Source organism: Electrophorus electricus, chromosome 4 (genome assembly GCF_041902795.1).
Source record: "Electrophorus electricus isolate QZ-2024a chromosome 4, ASM4190279v1, whole genome shotgun sequence".
NCBI classification, from domain to species: Eukaryota; Metazoa; Chordata; class Actinopteri; order Gymnotiformes; family Gymnotidae; genus Electrophorus; species Electrophorus electricus.
In genome coordinates this window covers 24,185,544-24,200,253 of record NC_137500.1, presented here as the reverse complement: position 1 = coordinate 24,200,253, position 14,710 = coordinate 24,185,544, and the positions used below count along the sequence as shown (strand labels likewise).

General features: G+C 39.1%; 1 protein-coding gene across 6 annotated transcripts; it reads right to left on the bottom strand.

Moving 5' to 3' along the window:
• Window positions 1-1,838: 1,838 nt before the first annotated feature.
• cpt1ab (carnitine palmitoyltransferase 1Ab (liver)) lies at window positions 1,839-14,642 on the bottom strand. 6 transcript variants are annotated; one of them, XM_081712837.1, is made up of 19 exons: window positions 14,322-14,639; window positions 11,712-11,870; window positions 11,343-11,453; window positions 10,804-10,975; window positions 10,446-10,547; window positions 10,119-10,256; window positions 9,950-10,027; window positions 9,080-9,187; window positions 8,257-8,344; window positions 6,394-6,589; window positions 5,818-6,006; window positions 5,545-5,650; window positions 5,325-5,441; window positions 4,920-5,084; window positions 4,662-4,796; window positions 4,296-4,448; window positions 4,052-4,165; window positions 3,370-3,462; window positions 1,839-3,273 (listed from the first exon to the last, which is right to left on the bottom strand). In XM_081712837.1, the coding sequence occupies exons 2-19, from the start codon at window positions 11,801-11,803 to the stop codon at window positions 3,187-3,189; spliced, it is 2,244 nt and encodes a 747-aa protein (XP_081568963.1). In that variant the 5' UTR covers window positions 11,804-11,870; window positions 14,322-14,639; the 3' UTR covers window positions 1,839-3,186. The 6 variants fall into 6 exon arrangements, with proteins under 6 accessions (XP_081568963.1, XP_026885006.2, XP_026885004.2 ...); XM_027029205.3 differs by having other exon boundaries at window positions 11,343-11,485; window positions 14,322-14,637; XM_027029203.3 differs by lacking the exon at window positions 8,257-8,344 and adding an exon at window positions 7,680-7,764 and having other exon boundaries at window positions 11,343-11,485; window positions 14,322-14,636.
• Between the last annotated feature and the right edge of the window lie 68 nt (window positions 14,643-14,710).

Here is a 14,710-nt window from a genome sequence, read left to right as displayed (position 1 = left end):
TTATAGCTACAGTGAGCGTGAGCGTGCAACGGGATTCACGTGGAAACCACAGTGAAGAACCCCTCCCTCACCTTACCTTGGCCCTGTTCCACCAAGGGGTGCACTTTCACTTCTCCACCTAAATAGTATGTACTGCTAGGCTACATTTAGTATGAGCAATATTTGGAATTTCTAAATATGGAAATTGTTGTTTTTTTTCTTTGCAATTGATCATTAAAACCAAGTGAACTTTGCAGAAAAATTAAAAGGACAAAGTACTATAATACTGGGGACTGGTGCAGAACGCATTGCACAATATCATAACTTTTGAAAGACAAATGAAGCATAGTAGTGCTTTCTGTCTGCATGGCAGAAGGCAGGCTGCTGCACTGAAGATGGATTCAGCTGGTGACAAGCCATGGGACCAGCCATTGCTCCCAGGCTACTTTTAGAAAGTGCAAGTCAAGGTGTAACGTTTCACTCTGTGGTAGACTGAATACACTTCCAAGCTTGCCAATCAGAAGGCAATAAAAAAGTCCAGGTGTGAAGCCATTAAGAATTTAAATATTGATTATTAGTCAACAGCAGTATCTCTACTTTAAATATACTGTGAGGCCCTTGTTGAACATGTCATGATATAAGATTCACAGCTCAGAGTGGCTTTGGGGGGCCTGAGGGCACGAGGAATGCGGCCTTGAAATGTAAACCGGCCAGCGGAAACAGTTTGCTGGGTAACACAAGTGTACCATTGTGGTCACATGAAGCAACTTCCTGCTTCTGCCTGATGAGAAATCTGTCACCCCATGATGGCTTTAAGCATCTTCCTGATTAGTCTGGGACCTCAGCAGTATCCCAACTCACAAACAGAGGGTTCCCTTTTAGACAGATCTCATAAAAGCCTCCAAAATTCTAAATTGGATCTGAATTTTTTAGAATATATGTTGCACTGCTAGTCTCAGATCAGTATGGAGGGCTTGCATTTCAACACATTTCATTAGTGGCAGAGGCAGAAGAAGGCATTTTCCCCAAGGTGCTCATTTAAGACTGGGCTGATGGGTGATGAAGAGGTAGGGCTTTTGAAAAAGGTCCACCAGCACTTAGAGATGTCCCTGTTGTTCCAGGCTCTATCTCCAGATCCCGTCTGGAGGATGGGTGGGTGGGTTCTGATATCTGTTACAAATGTTTAAGTTGATGGACAAATAGCTATTTTCAGACAAACTTTAAGGTGTGAATGTTTCTCTTTAGGCAGACTGGCCAAAGCAATAACTGACCTCTTACCCTAGGCTAACCTCAAACCATCACAGATTCTCACCAGTATCTTGTGCTTTTCTATTTGTGTGTAATTCCTGTAAACGGATAGATACTGCCTGATCTATTAAAAATATCTCCTCAAAAAGAACTGCTCAGTTCACTCATGCCTATATTTGATTTGTTGGTGCTATGTTTCTGATGGTTGTAGCATGTGTATCCATCTCTCAAAAATATTTTATTTTCAACATGATGTTGTTCCTGTTACCTATTTTAATCTGTTCTGTAGTAACCCTACTTTAAAAGTATTAGACAAACACGTGCCAATCTAAAGCTCCCTCTGGTGGAAAACTGCAGCAGGCAATCACAAACAGGCCTTTTCTCAAATGTGTGGACTTTGTTTCATACTTTGAAAACATAATGGCATTTTCTTTCTTTTCTTAGAATGAGTGCTTTTTGCAATTATTACTGATTCTATATAATTGTAATGACCACCTTATAGGTTACTACATTTGTGGTTTTCCCATTTTTAAGACTTTTTTATGCCAATCTAGTGCTTCTGTAACTAAAGGATATACAATCCAAATTAAGCATTCTAGACTTAGACCAGGTCTGTTTTGAAACACATTTTATTGTGCTTTGGTTTGCCAGCTGCTTCAGTGGATACTCTAGTTACAATGTAGAAGACTATCGAGTGAAAATAACACTTCTTAAGATTGATTTTATTTTCATTCAGGCCTCTTTTTAAACAAGTAATAAAGAACACAAGAGCAGCAGCTCCCAAGAATAGGAGCACTCCATTAATAAACCAAAGCATAAAAATCCAAGCTGAAAATGATTTAGTGAATAAATAAATAACACATTTTTCTGCCACTGAAGAGAACATATAGGAAAAAAAAACAACTTTTTGCCCTTTTTATTTGTGTTCCCATTATTTCAACAAAAATGGTGCCATTCCCATCTGGGCGAAGTACCTTCTCTCTTGGCAGACCACTCTAGTGGAATTTTTAGCACTTTATGTCCTATAGCTGCCTATAGGCATCAACTACCAACAAACCTCACAGCCAATAACTTCAATAGTTCCACATTGTTTGGTTGTAGTTTACCATTTTTTTTCTTTTCTCCAGGTTGTGTTGAAAATGCTTGCAAGTGTACATTTGTATGACAAGCTGCAAAGGATGTGCTATAATGAACTGCTTAGTATAGAATTCTCAGCCTATATCAAGTTAACAGAGCCTTTAGTGAGGACTATCAGGCATAAGCTTAAAAAAAGACTTCAGACATCGTCATCATTTATACATTGTAACTCATGCAGAAGAAATCTCACGTCATTCATTCATTTTCCAAACCTCTTAATCCAATTTAGGCTTGTAGAGGGAAGTAGCCTATCCCTGCAGTACAAGGCGCAAAGCACAAGGCTGAAGATCTCACAGTCAGTGTTGCAAGAGCTACATGATCTAAGCTCGCCCTCTAGTGTTTATTCTGCCCTACTGCATTCTTACAATATATTGCAGTAGTTTCACATGCCCAAAACATTGCATTGTATTGATATAGGGCACCTACTGTCAGAAAACTGTGAATCACAAAGGCTGTGCATATTTCAGGAGTTTTATCTGGGTTTCAGAGTTTCTGAGATGGTCATTCTGTGCCTAAATGGAAATAACAAATAATACTAGAAGAAAAAAAGAAGGCTATTGCAATATCTTATAAAAAGTCCCACTAAACAGTTTCTTTCATTCACAAGCTTAAAATAACATGAATAAACAGGATATGAATATCAACCATGCTTCATTTAAACTATTTACATTCCCATTTCTCGTCACATCAATCATAAATTTAAACAAATCCTTCTGCACATGCCTCTGTACACACCTACGGAGGAATAGTACTCAAATATTTAGAGCATTTCAGTGAAATGAAATCCTTTTGGTGAATGGAGTGAAAGAAAAGAATAAATAATCACTTAATAGCGTTCTCGTTGAAGTGGAACAGATCCATAATGTCCAGCATGGCCTGTCTAATGTGGCTGCCGAACCGGTGAGAGTCCTACAAACACACAGAGGAGGGATTTTCCTTTCAGTGAACACACAAAACCCAAGGGGCATTTATGCTATGGATTTTATAAGAAATAAAAATACTTACAGTCTCGTGACTGGAGTGTTTGCTGGATATGTGAAAGTTGATGAGATCCTCTCCTAAGATGATATATGATACTCCATATCCATCATCTGCCACCTAAGGTGAGAATGTATTTATTTCAGCTAAACACCTCTCATGAACACCCCAATGTGAATATTGTGCCAACCTCATCTAATCCATGCTTTGGACTGTTAACTAAGGATTAAGATGATTATGTGCCATAGGGTGGGCATAATCAAACCATGCCATGATATGTAAATTCTACACTACACTCTAGCATTGACCTCTTAGCATTCCATTGATGTTTTCTGTGTCATCTCCACACTTCTAAGGTACAGATTAGCAAATTCCTTACTAGAAACATGAAGCTTATTTACTCCAAATCTTATTTCACGAACGTTATACTAATAATGCAACATAAAAGTAAAAATCTGAACTTCATTCACATTTTGTGTGACCAGTGCTTCAAGGCCAATGTTTAACCACAACACATTCTTAGAGGGATTAAATTACAGAGGGTAATGCTGGCTTCCTGCTGAGTTGTACCAGTTGAGATCCATACCTTAAAGCTCCTATTTAAAAAAGTACAAATTTACAAACACTTCTTTGACTAAACCTGAATAAAAGCCTGGACTTTAACCACAGTCATAAGCAAATGGATACATTCTGTCGGCAGAACACATACCGGGCCAAAGCCGCCTCCACTGGTGACATACTCAGGGTGCTTCCTCAGATCAAACAGCTCAACCTGCTGGAGAGGGGTCTGACTGGTAGACAGTTTCCAGGGCTCAGACAGAACCTACACACATGGGGTGTGTTATGTAGTTAAAGACTCTGCTGTCTAATATTTCATTTTTATCTTATTTGTCAGTGAAAAATATTAGCAAATTAGCTAAATTAACCAGTTGTGACTGCAGGAGGGGCTTCACCTCTTTGAGGAAGGGAGAGTCCACTCCCAGGTATTTGGACACCACATAGAGGCAGAAAAGATGGCGGTCGATGCCTTTACCCGTCATGGCCATTCTGTAGAGCATCTGGTGCTTCTCTGTGGCCACATGCAGCAGTCTTAGCTTCTCCTCTCTCTGAGCAGAGAAGGAGCGAAGGGAACTCTGTGTGATGAACGCTGCGTGATGCATTCACTGTTGTTGACTACAATGAGCTATGACTATGCTACTAGCTATTAGCTATTCACGCGGCTCCTGTGGTTCTGGAGAAGTAAATGATGAAGGCGATATTTAGAAACTGGGGGAAATGGCCAGATCTTTGTAATGATGAAGTGCGACTGTGGGTCGTACCCTCCGCTTTCCGTCCATCATGGCATGGACGAAGTCACAGGTCTCCACGGTGCAGGAGCGGACGGTTTCGGTGCGGCCCTCTCGGAACAGCCGTGTCATGGAGGCCTCGTATGTGAGACAGAACCTGCCCTTATCCTGATGGACAAGAGGATAGAGAGAGGCTCGTTTATTATAATATCTTTTAAGTTAGAGCTACGATTTGTGGACATGCGCAGAATTTCATCCAAGAATGACAAATATAGTGGTCAGTATGGTTACCCTAAAGTGGGCCAGCTGTAGGGCGATCTGGATGAAAGCATCTGGGCTGGTCTTACACTTCTTGATCAAGCCTTTGCCAAAGTTGTTGAAGGGAAAGATGTGGGAGTCCACATCATCTGCTAAGGCTTTAGCCACCTCCAGAGAACTGGTAATCACTGACTGGCACTGAAGCAAGGAAGAAAATGGCAATCAAGGACAAGCTACACAAAAGACTGCTGAACATCCTCTAAGTGCAAACAGTATTAAAGCTGACAATGAATGGTTGTGGTATTAAGCATTTCTGGAACATACAATAATGGAATTTACCTGTATATGCCATAACTGGATAAATACATTAATAACAGTTGGGAACTCAATATTTAAGACAAAAAAGGAATGAATGTTGCAATGTCCGTGGCTATATACCTCTTCTGGAATATCCCACTGTAGGCGCAGGGGTCCGGGCAAATTAGGGTGGACTTTACCCTTGCAGTGACCATCCTCAGTGTAGCCCAGCTTCACAGGATCCAGAGCTAACACTTGCTATACACACGAGACATTAGACAATTTCGATTTGTAAGCATGTTGCTATGTTGCTTGTATTAATAAACACATCTACGTAAATAGTGTATTCTTAGGCATGCACCTCCCACAGGTGGCCCACGATGGGGGCGTCGGCCCAGGTATGCTCAGCATTCAGGCCCATGGTGCCATTCTTAAACACGATCAGGTTAAAGGACTTATCAAACCATCTGGAGACAGGCAAATAAAGTTACATTTACATTACATTACTGTATATCTCACAACCACTCTCAAAATACCTAATTACAAACATTGTGTCTGTTTGATCTAGACAGAATATATCACTGAAGACATCCTCCAGACAACCAATGAAAATTAGCTAAGGAGTCATTCTGACCTGTCATAGCATTTCCCATGGAGTAGAGATTTAGCATAGTTGTCCAGTGATTGGACAGGGTTATCAGGTTCATAACGCTGCTCGGTGTCATCCAACGTCACAAAGAACGCTGCCTTCTCTACAGCATCCAGAGACTGCTTATTTTTACCTTTACGGAAGAACATTTCGCGGGCCTTAGCCCAGGGCACTCTGCAAAGAATCAGTGGAGGTGACACGTACAATTACATAAATCCTCACCATTAACATCTACACAAGTTCTTCATTTCCATAACAATGTAGAGAAAAATAGGGAGAGCAAAAGAAAAAAGTACATGCATAACACAGGCCAGTGCTTTCCTTCTATGACAGCCCTAGGGGACACACTGAGGCAACAGAGTCCTAATAAAACATACATTTTGCAGTGTTTATCTGCCTGCTTGGCCAGCATAAGAAATAAATATATATATATCACAGATATTTCACAATATTACGTTAACCAATCTAAGATTAAATACACAAAACATTAGCACTAGGTCTTCAATAAGCTGAGCTTCCTCAGCGTGTTATACCATGGCAAGGATCAGACAGCTCCCTCACCTGTCTCCTGCAGTGAGTGCAGCTAGTTTCTCTTCTCCAGGCAGAGGTTCTGACTTGTCTGCCAGAATCCGTTCCATCTGCTGCTCGATCTCTCTGGGTAACATCAACCGACCATCATAAAACATCCACACCTTGAAATAGCGCCCCCTGTGGTACACCATAATGTGCTTGCTCTCGTTCACGTGCTGAATGACATCTACTTGTCGAGACATGTGGGAGAGATGTGGAGTTGTCTGAGCAGCATGCAACATAGAATTGAGTTACATTGAATAACTCTCCAAACAAAAGTCTATTTCAATTTAATATGAATAGCAAACTGCCCAATACATCTGCATTAACAATCTAATCAAAAGATGAACAACAGAATTACCACAAAATGTGGTACAGTATGGAACAGTGCATGCCACAGTAATGTGTTGTATCTTTGAAAATTGCACTTTTGCCAAGCATTGTGCATTTACTCTAGTGCATGCACACACTGGAGCTGTTTCACAATGCCATAAAAGCAAATCGAAGACATTAAATAAGGGTGGAGGAGGGGTCAAAGTTCAAACACTTATGAAAAGGAGCTTTGTGGAGAATCTTCTTTAAAACTTCAGCCACAAGAGTTTTTCAACTTCAGGGAAACCTAATAAATGACCTCAGATTTGAAATGCATGTTTTACCCCTCAATCTGAGGTCAGTCTGTCCACTTAATACAATATCTATGTTATAAAAATAATAATTGCACATAGAAAAAGTGCACAAACATTTATTTCAACAAAATAAACTTTAATGGTTATAAATTAATATCAATCATCTCTTCACTGCACAACAAAATAGTGCTTACGGGAGTATGCTGTTTATGCATTTATTTGTTAGGTCCTAATTCAATTAGTTGAGGCTTTACATTTAGTTAAAGCTAAATAATAATCAGAGTTTAAACAATCTGCCAGGCATGAGCTTTCCACTTGTCTTATCATAGGTGTAGTAATTAGTGTCAGTAAATCAGCATCTGAGTAATAGTGACACCCACATCCTGCCATTGTGAAACATAAAATAAACTCTTAACCTCACTCCACTCTTTAAGTTTCATAATAATTCATCAATAACTTATTTGACAATGTGTTAGAACTATAACAAAATTCGTACCTTGATATATAAACCCAAATTAAACACAAATTAATGCCAGATCAGAGTTCTGTAGTAACATGCATCATACCCCACACCCACATGCATTGTTTGTTGAAATAATCATTTGGATTTGAGGATAAAGTGCAGAAGCAGAGGAGAGAGGAGAGCTCTACCTTCTTCTACACCTGGAACTCGACTTGTGTTGAACATACGCTCATACTGTGATGAGCACATGGGAATAGTGTTTAGAGCCATGAGCTGTAAAGTAAGAGGGACAGTCAAACCCTAAGAGACACCACAGAGGGGAATCCCAAGCGAATGACAGCGACACCTAGACACGGAGAAAAGGGTGACTGAAGAAGTCGGATAAAAAAAAAAAAGACGGAATGAACGAATGGAGGGATGCCAGAGTGGTTCATGTGGGAAGGAGAAGTGCATACAGGACCATGGAGATGCAGCCTCTAGACACCACTAGCAAACATGACAGTAGGTCAGAGTATGAACTAAAGTCTGGTCAGACTGTTTCTAATTAAACATACTGTTGTTTTTTTTCCCTGCCTACTATGTTGTCAAAAGCAAGAAAACAATTTGAAAGTTTATTAGGGCTATTTTAGACCCAAATGTATGACAAAACAATTATTTAGCTAAAAGCTAAAAATCGTTAGTAGTAAGTGACGTGAGGATGCATGCTGTTGCTTAGCCCACTGCGAGGTTTGGAGAGCAGATTTTGATCACACCTGACTCTCTTACCTGTCTCCTGGCCTGGGAGGCGGGATGTGTTAAACATCCGCTCCCACTGTGCCGAACATAGTGGCACTCTGTTCTCCAGCAAGTAAACCTGCACGCGCGTTGTCGTACACACATTAAACACAGTGAGATCCAAGGGCAAAGGAAAAAACACAACATTGTTTAGGAGAACTCATAAATAACCATGCACTCAAATGATGGTAAGAAAAAAGATAGGAGCTGAAAGTTGAAGTGGGAGAGAAGTGTAAAGATGTAGAGAGGTAGAGAGAGAGAGGTGTAGGAAAACAATGACAAAACGCAGTCTTCTCAGTGCATATGCTAGACATCTACAGATTGGAGTAATTTTTCATATTAGTGCAAAATAGCTAAACACACATGCCAATGCACATATAAAAGATACATACAATAAGTACTAGTTTGCATCTACACAATAGTAATATTTAATTTATAATTCATTTATTTATGTCATATTTATAATGCGTTTCAGTTAGCTAATCTGAGTTTCAAACTTTGTTTAGGTTCAAATATCTATCTTATCTATTTCTTGGATAACCTCTACTGCTGGATTTTGCCATTGACCTGCATGTCACATTAGCCTTATATTTTTATCATTGCCAACCTTGCAACTAATAGATAGCTCTAAGAACAAGAAAGTGACCAGATGACACTATATATTGAGAAAAAGCCTGTGTTGCCTTACATAATATTTTGTATGTGTGCAGGGTAGTGTGTAAAAGGTTTTCCTTGAAAATGCTCTCCATAAGACTTTGTGATGCATTTTTGCTGCAGTATACAGCGGATTTGTGAGAAGGGAAGCAGGACTCACAGGTTTGATCTGAGCTCGGTCCAAGTTCCTCCTGTACAACATGAGAGCATGGATGGAATTTCCAGCCCTGGCAGCTTGCAAATGTGTAGGGAAGACATACAGAAAATCCTGGTGGTTGTAAAATTCAAACAGTTTTCATGTGCATAAGAGTTCAATTACATTTTCATAATGTTTGTTTATAAAGATTTATGAATGAATGCATGAATAAATAGATCAAATATAAATAGATCATGTGAAGATCAGTGAACTGTTATAATGCCACCTATTGCCTGCTTGTGCAACTTCAAATAGAATTATGAGTCCTGCTGTCATGCTAGGACATTGTTTTCATTGCATTGTTTCACTGAGTTCCAGTTACTGAGTTATGATTACAATGCCCTCTTCTTACTTCAAGACAAACGTCACCAGGTGAAAAACTAGTGACTGTTCTTACAACAGTTACAAAGGTTTATGATAGATTTAATGAATTGACACGTACATCAAAGCTGTCAAACTGATGTTAATTATTCTCAAAAAATTGTTTAAGCTATAAAAAAAAGTCTAAATTATTAACAGATGTACTTCCTAATAGTGAGAAATATTAACTCAGATGATCTGATATTGCTAACCATGCTGAAAATGGCACAACTCTGCCCTGGAAATCGATGCAGTTATGGATGCAAAGTAAGACATTAAGGAATTATGAGAAAACCTTCCTTCCTCCCTCCCTCTTTCTATTTCTCTCTGTCTCTCACTCCCTCTCAGCTCAGTCAAGAAACACCATGTACCACAGACAAGATACATAACCGGATCACTGGGTCTTCCCTAAACATATGTACATTAAGAGAACATAGATGTTGATATTTCCATTCATAACTAAAAAAGTCTCACCATGGCATAATAATTGCTGTTGACCATAATGGGCCCACGTCCTCTAAGGTAAACATACTCTTCCCACCAATCAGTGACCTGCCAATATCAACAGTAGAATTGTTAAAGAATAATATAAGATAAGGTCATATCACACTAACCTTAAAGGTTATAAATGGTTCTATCTTACATAATTAGAAGTCCACCAGGATTTGAGCTTTAGGTACCACTGTAGTTTTGGGCCAAGGTTCTTCTCAAAGTCTTTTGCTAGGCCTTCCATACGGTTGTACTGCTCATCATCCATGAGGGGCCGCACTGATTCAAGATACTAGACAAAAAGGACATAGGCAAACCTGAGTAAAATGTGAAGTGTGTTTATAGTTCTTAAACAGAATATGCACCTTTGGAAAACATCTATATTTAAAGAGCTACCTGGACTTAGTGTTCTGTAAGGTGTTATGTGTGTCTTCTTGAGATATTTGTTCTAATTATCTATATTAAACCAGAGCAAACTCACTCGTTTCATGGTGTCCTTTACAGAGGGCACAGGTAAGTGTGGCAGTGAGGTCTGGAAACTGTAGAGCATTGGCTTACGACCAGAGAAGAGCTTCACCAGCACCTGCAGTTATTAGAGGTTCATGCATCGAACAGGTTGAGTGGAAACACAAGAGCATGCCATAAAGCTCAAAGTACGTAACCTTCCACAACGTGCAATACTTTGACAATATGTGCAAATGATATGGGGCACAGGAATAGTTCTGATCAATGAGAGACCAAATTCACTGACTAAAATGGACTGTAGGGAGATTTTCATTCATTAATACATTATCAAGGTAAGATTTAGTGCATATGGATTCCTTTAGGATCGATCTTACCAGCCAAATCTTGGTGCTCAAGGACATGGACCCATGGCGATTGTTCATCCAACCATGCCAGGATAGCAGGCGCTTAAGGACGTTCCTCATGATAAAGATGATGGTGACCCACAACCCAGTAGCAACCAGTATTCCACCAACAGCACGCTGGCCGTCTGTGGTTATGTATCTACTGCAGGAAGACAGAACCATTCACAATGAGGCAATGGCACACCATTAGATCTCTAGGTGGTATAAAATATTTAGATTGTTACTAGTAGGAAGACCTTAACCCAGGTATATGGTAAGATCGGGTAATAAATAGCAGATATTTTATCTCAGGTTTTACTTCCCTACACAAGCCATTCATGAGAACAATAAACAGGACAGACTTTTGAGCTGTTGTGGCAGCCACAGGTTATCACAGTGTAATCTGAACTTCATCTTCATCTGAACACTCTAGGTTGGGTTTCCCAAAACATTCCCAATGCTAAGTACTTCATAATCTTGTACTTAAGAAATGTAATATTCTTAAATTTATGAATCTTAAAATAATTTACCTGACCGGTACATGAGTACCAAGTTTTGTGAGGAGTCCTAATGTGGGGTCTATCTTGGAGTATTTCGTATAGGACATGTATCCTACAACAACAACTAGGAGTCCAGAAGGACTTCCAGGATATACTCCAGTCATGACACCATTCTACCAAAATACACAACATGAGAAGACATTATATCCTTAAAGAAAATTAGCATATAATATAATTCTCAACAAACTGAACAAGGTTATTATCATAAAATGTCACATTAGGTTATAATCTTTCCTAATAGCTCATATAACGCAATAAACTTAGTAATAACAATGTGCTCTTTCTTATAGCACCAAGATAAATGTTTTCCAGAGTAACAAGGAAATCCCATGAGAATACCTTGAACCTAGTGAACCTCTTCTTCCAGGAGTGAAGGCCAGACAGGTAGATCTGCCGTAGGGCCTCATGGCATAGCTGCAGGTCAATCCCATCGGGAGTGACTGTAAACTGGAAGGCCACAGCCTGGTGAGCTTCTGCCATGCTGGCAACAAACACTCACTGTTAAAGGAAAGGAAAAAAGATGTGGTTCTTGAGCCAGCATTATGTTTTCTTAAACAATGTCTGCCATTTCAGGGAGAGTATATGTAACAGAAAAGAAATGTAACAGAAAAGAAATGTAACAGAAAAGAAAGTCTTGGGGGGGGGGGGGGTGTTGTTGCATCATTAGTTCATTCAAAGAAGAGATAAGACAATAAACGTTGATTAAACGTCGGTTCTAGATATGACATTTTCATATAGAGCCTGTTGCTAGAGCATAGCAAAACACAGCATAGCAGGTCATCCTTGGTGGAATACATACAGAGTAAATCAGTCACTGGCTGTTGTGTCAAAAGCAACCGTACACTGGTGAGAGTAACAGAAGGACACTGGTCAAATTACAGGTAGTAAACAATCTGACAAGACCACATTAGTGAATAACTAGTACTGTTGAATAAATCAATAATGGTTTATAGCTGGCAGATGTGTTAGTGGAGAGAATATCCTGACCTTATCATGATATGGCTACCATATCAACTCACAATTCACCAACAGGAGCAGGATGAATTCAGAATTGTAAGGAAAATAATTCTAATGAAAAGTCTAAAATGCAGTGGCTGGTCGTTGTAGCAGAACAATAATATAACTATATGCCAGAAAACACGGGCTTATCTACATACATTTTTACTCCCTGAAGATAAACCTGAAAGCAAAATTGCTTTGGGGGGCAGCGATTCCTGTTTTTAATAGAATTTGGATTTAAATACCAAAGAATTATACTGGATGCTCAGCACAGTAACAGCAAAAACCTCTGGTTTTTCTATGAATGACTTCAGGCTGTTGGTAAAACAGGTAAGCCGTTTGTCTGAGCATAATGTCACGTTATAACTGCTGCGATCATGGAAACGGACGTGACAGCATTAGATATTTAACATCAACACGTGTAAGGCGCGAGTTGCTTTCGAACTGGTATGCCGTTTGTTTGTTGTTGTTGTTGTTTGTTTGTTTGTTTGTTTTTACGAATAATAAAGTCTCCTTATAAGCACATTATGGGCTGAGGGACAAATTTGCCGAATATCAGTTAGCTATAGTCCTTTTAGCACCAAACTGGCTGGCTGTGAAAACAGAAGTGGTAAATTATTATCCATTAAGTTGACTGTTGTTTTTTATAAACTAGTGCGCTTAGTTACACTTGGACGGTACAGGTGCGTTTGGTTCAGATATCTTTGTATTTGACCGTACTTTGGTAGTATTCCATGTTTCCGCATAGACAATCTTATTGTTACTGTATAAACAATAGGGTCTGCTGAAACAGTATTACTGACGCCACAACACTTACAATCTATACATTTATATAATTGTATAGCTTATATAAAAAGTCGTATGAAGGGCACGCTAAGGCACCAGTACTAGGTCAAAGCATAATTCACTGCCCCATCCCCCAGCGCTTTTCCCGCGATCACATGATTTGTCGGTGCAACTGGAAACTAGGGGAAAGGTCATCGTGCTGTAGCATGGGACTATGTGGAAAAGAATAAGCGCGGTTTTGTTTAATGAGACCCAAAGAGAGAACCTAATATACTTTCAGAATTACCTGTTATGGCTTTTTAGAACTGGGCTTATTAAAATTGTCTTTATTTTACCTTCGATCTGTTGCGTTATTACAACAGATGAGACAATAAAATCCCTGTGTATGTAATTATATATTTATATATATATATATATATATATATATATATATATATATATATATATATTATATATATATATATATATATATATATATATATATATATATATATATATATATATATATTTATATATATATGCGCATATATGCACTTAAAAATATATAAAATAATCGTTCACAATTTAACCGCTTTTTGAAAGCGTGGAGTCACTGTGATGTGAGACACATTACACAGCATGTGTTGGACTCCTATGTTCATCTATAAACACACACACTGCCCTTACTATTTAATTTCAAATGACTTTGGACTAATGCCCTTAATACACGGGCACCTACTAACCCTGTTATACCGTTGTGCGTGTTGACACCACGTTTACAATGTTTATTATTGCTCTCAGAGACCTTGTGGCATAACACACGGTGCTGAAAAGGGCAATTTAGAAGATGGCATGATTGAGGAAGCCAAAAATGACAAAAATAATGAAGCCAACCATCTGCAATCATAAATATTTTAAATGTAAACCAAACATCATCTAATGTTTATGGTGGGTTTTAAACAATTTATTAAGTTGGCTAAGACGCCTGCATTAAGACTAAACAACACTGTTTCAGGTGCACCTGTAAGGTGTTACACAACATAAGTGGGCTCACTGTGCACTTTAGCCTAGTTACTGGTGGAAGAGCCGCACTGCATAGCTAGGATACTGCTGCAATTTTAGCCCTAGTTGAGGAGTTGGCTGTAAACGTTAGCTTTTAAAAGCTATAAGAAATAGTACATTTACCGTTTTCCAATGGGGTGACGACGTGGATTTTTGTCTCAAGTAGCCAACGGACTCGGCGCAGCCTATCGTTTTACGCGAATAAGCGTATGAATGAAAGTTGAGGACAATATAAACACCGGCCATTCAAGCTACGTCAAATATTTATGTGCAGTCCAACCCCACGAGCTAGCGAACACCCAAAGGCGCCGTAAACACGTTTTTGCTTTCCAGATGCGCACAAGTAATTATGCAGTCTGCTTTCCATAGCATGAAAAAAAAGTTCAATACTGATTAATTAAATATGCAATACGAAATAATTCGGCAAGTAGTTTCGGGGGCTTCTCTGCCATATTAGTAACAGACCGCGGTCACGCTATCTACAATGACGGCTTAAGTGCGCATCTACATTT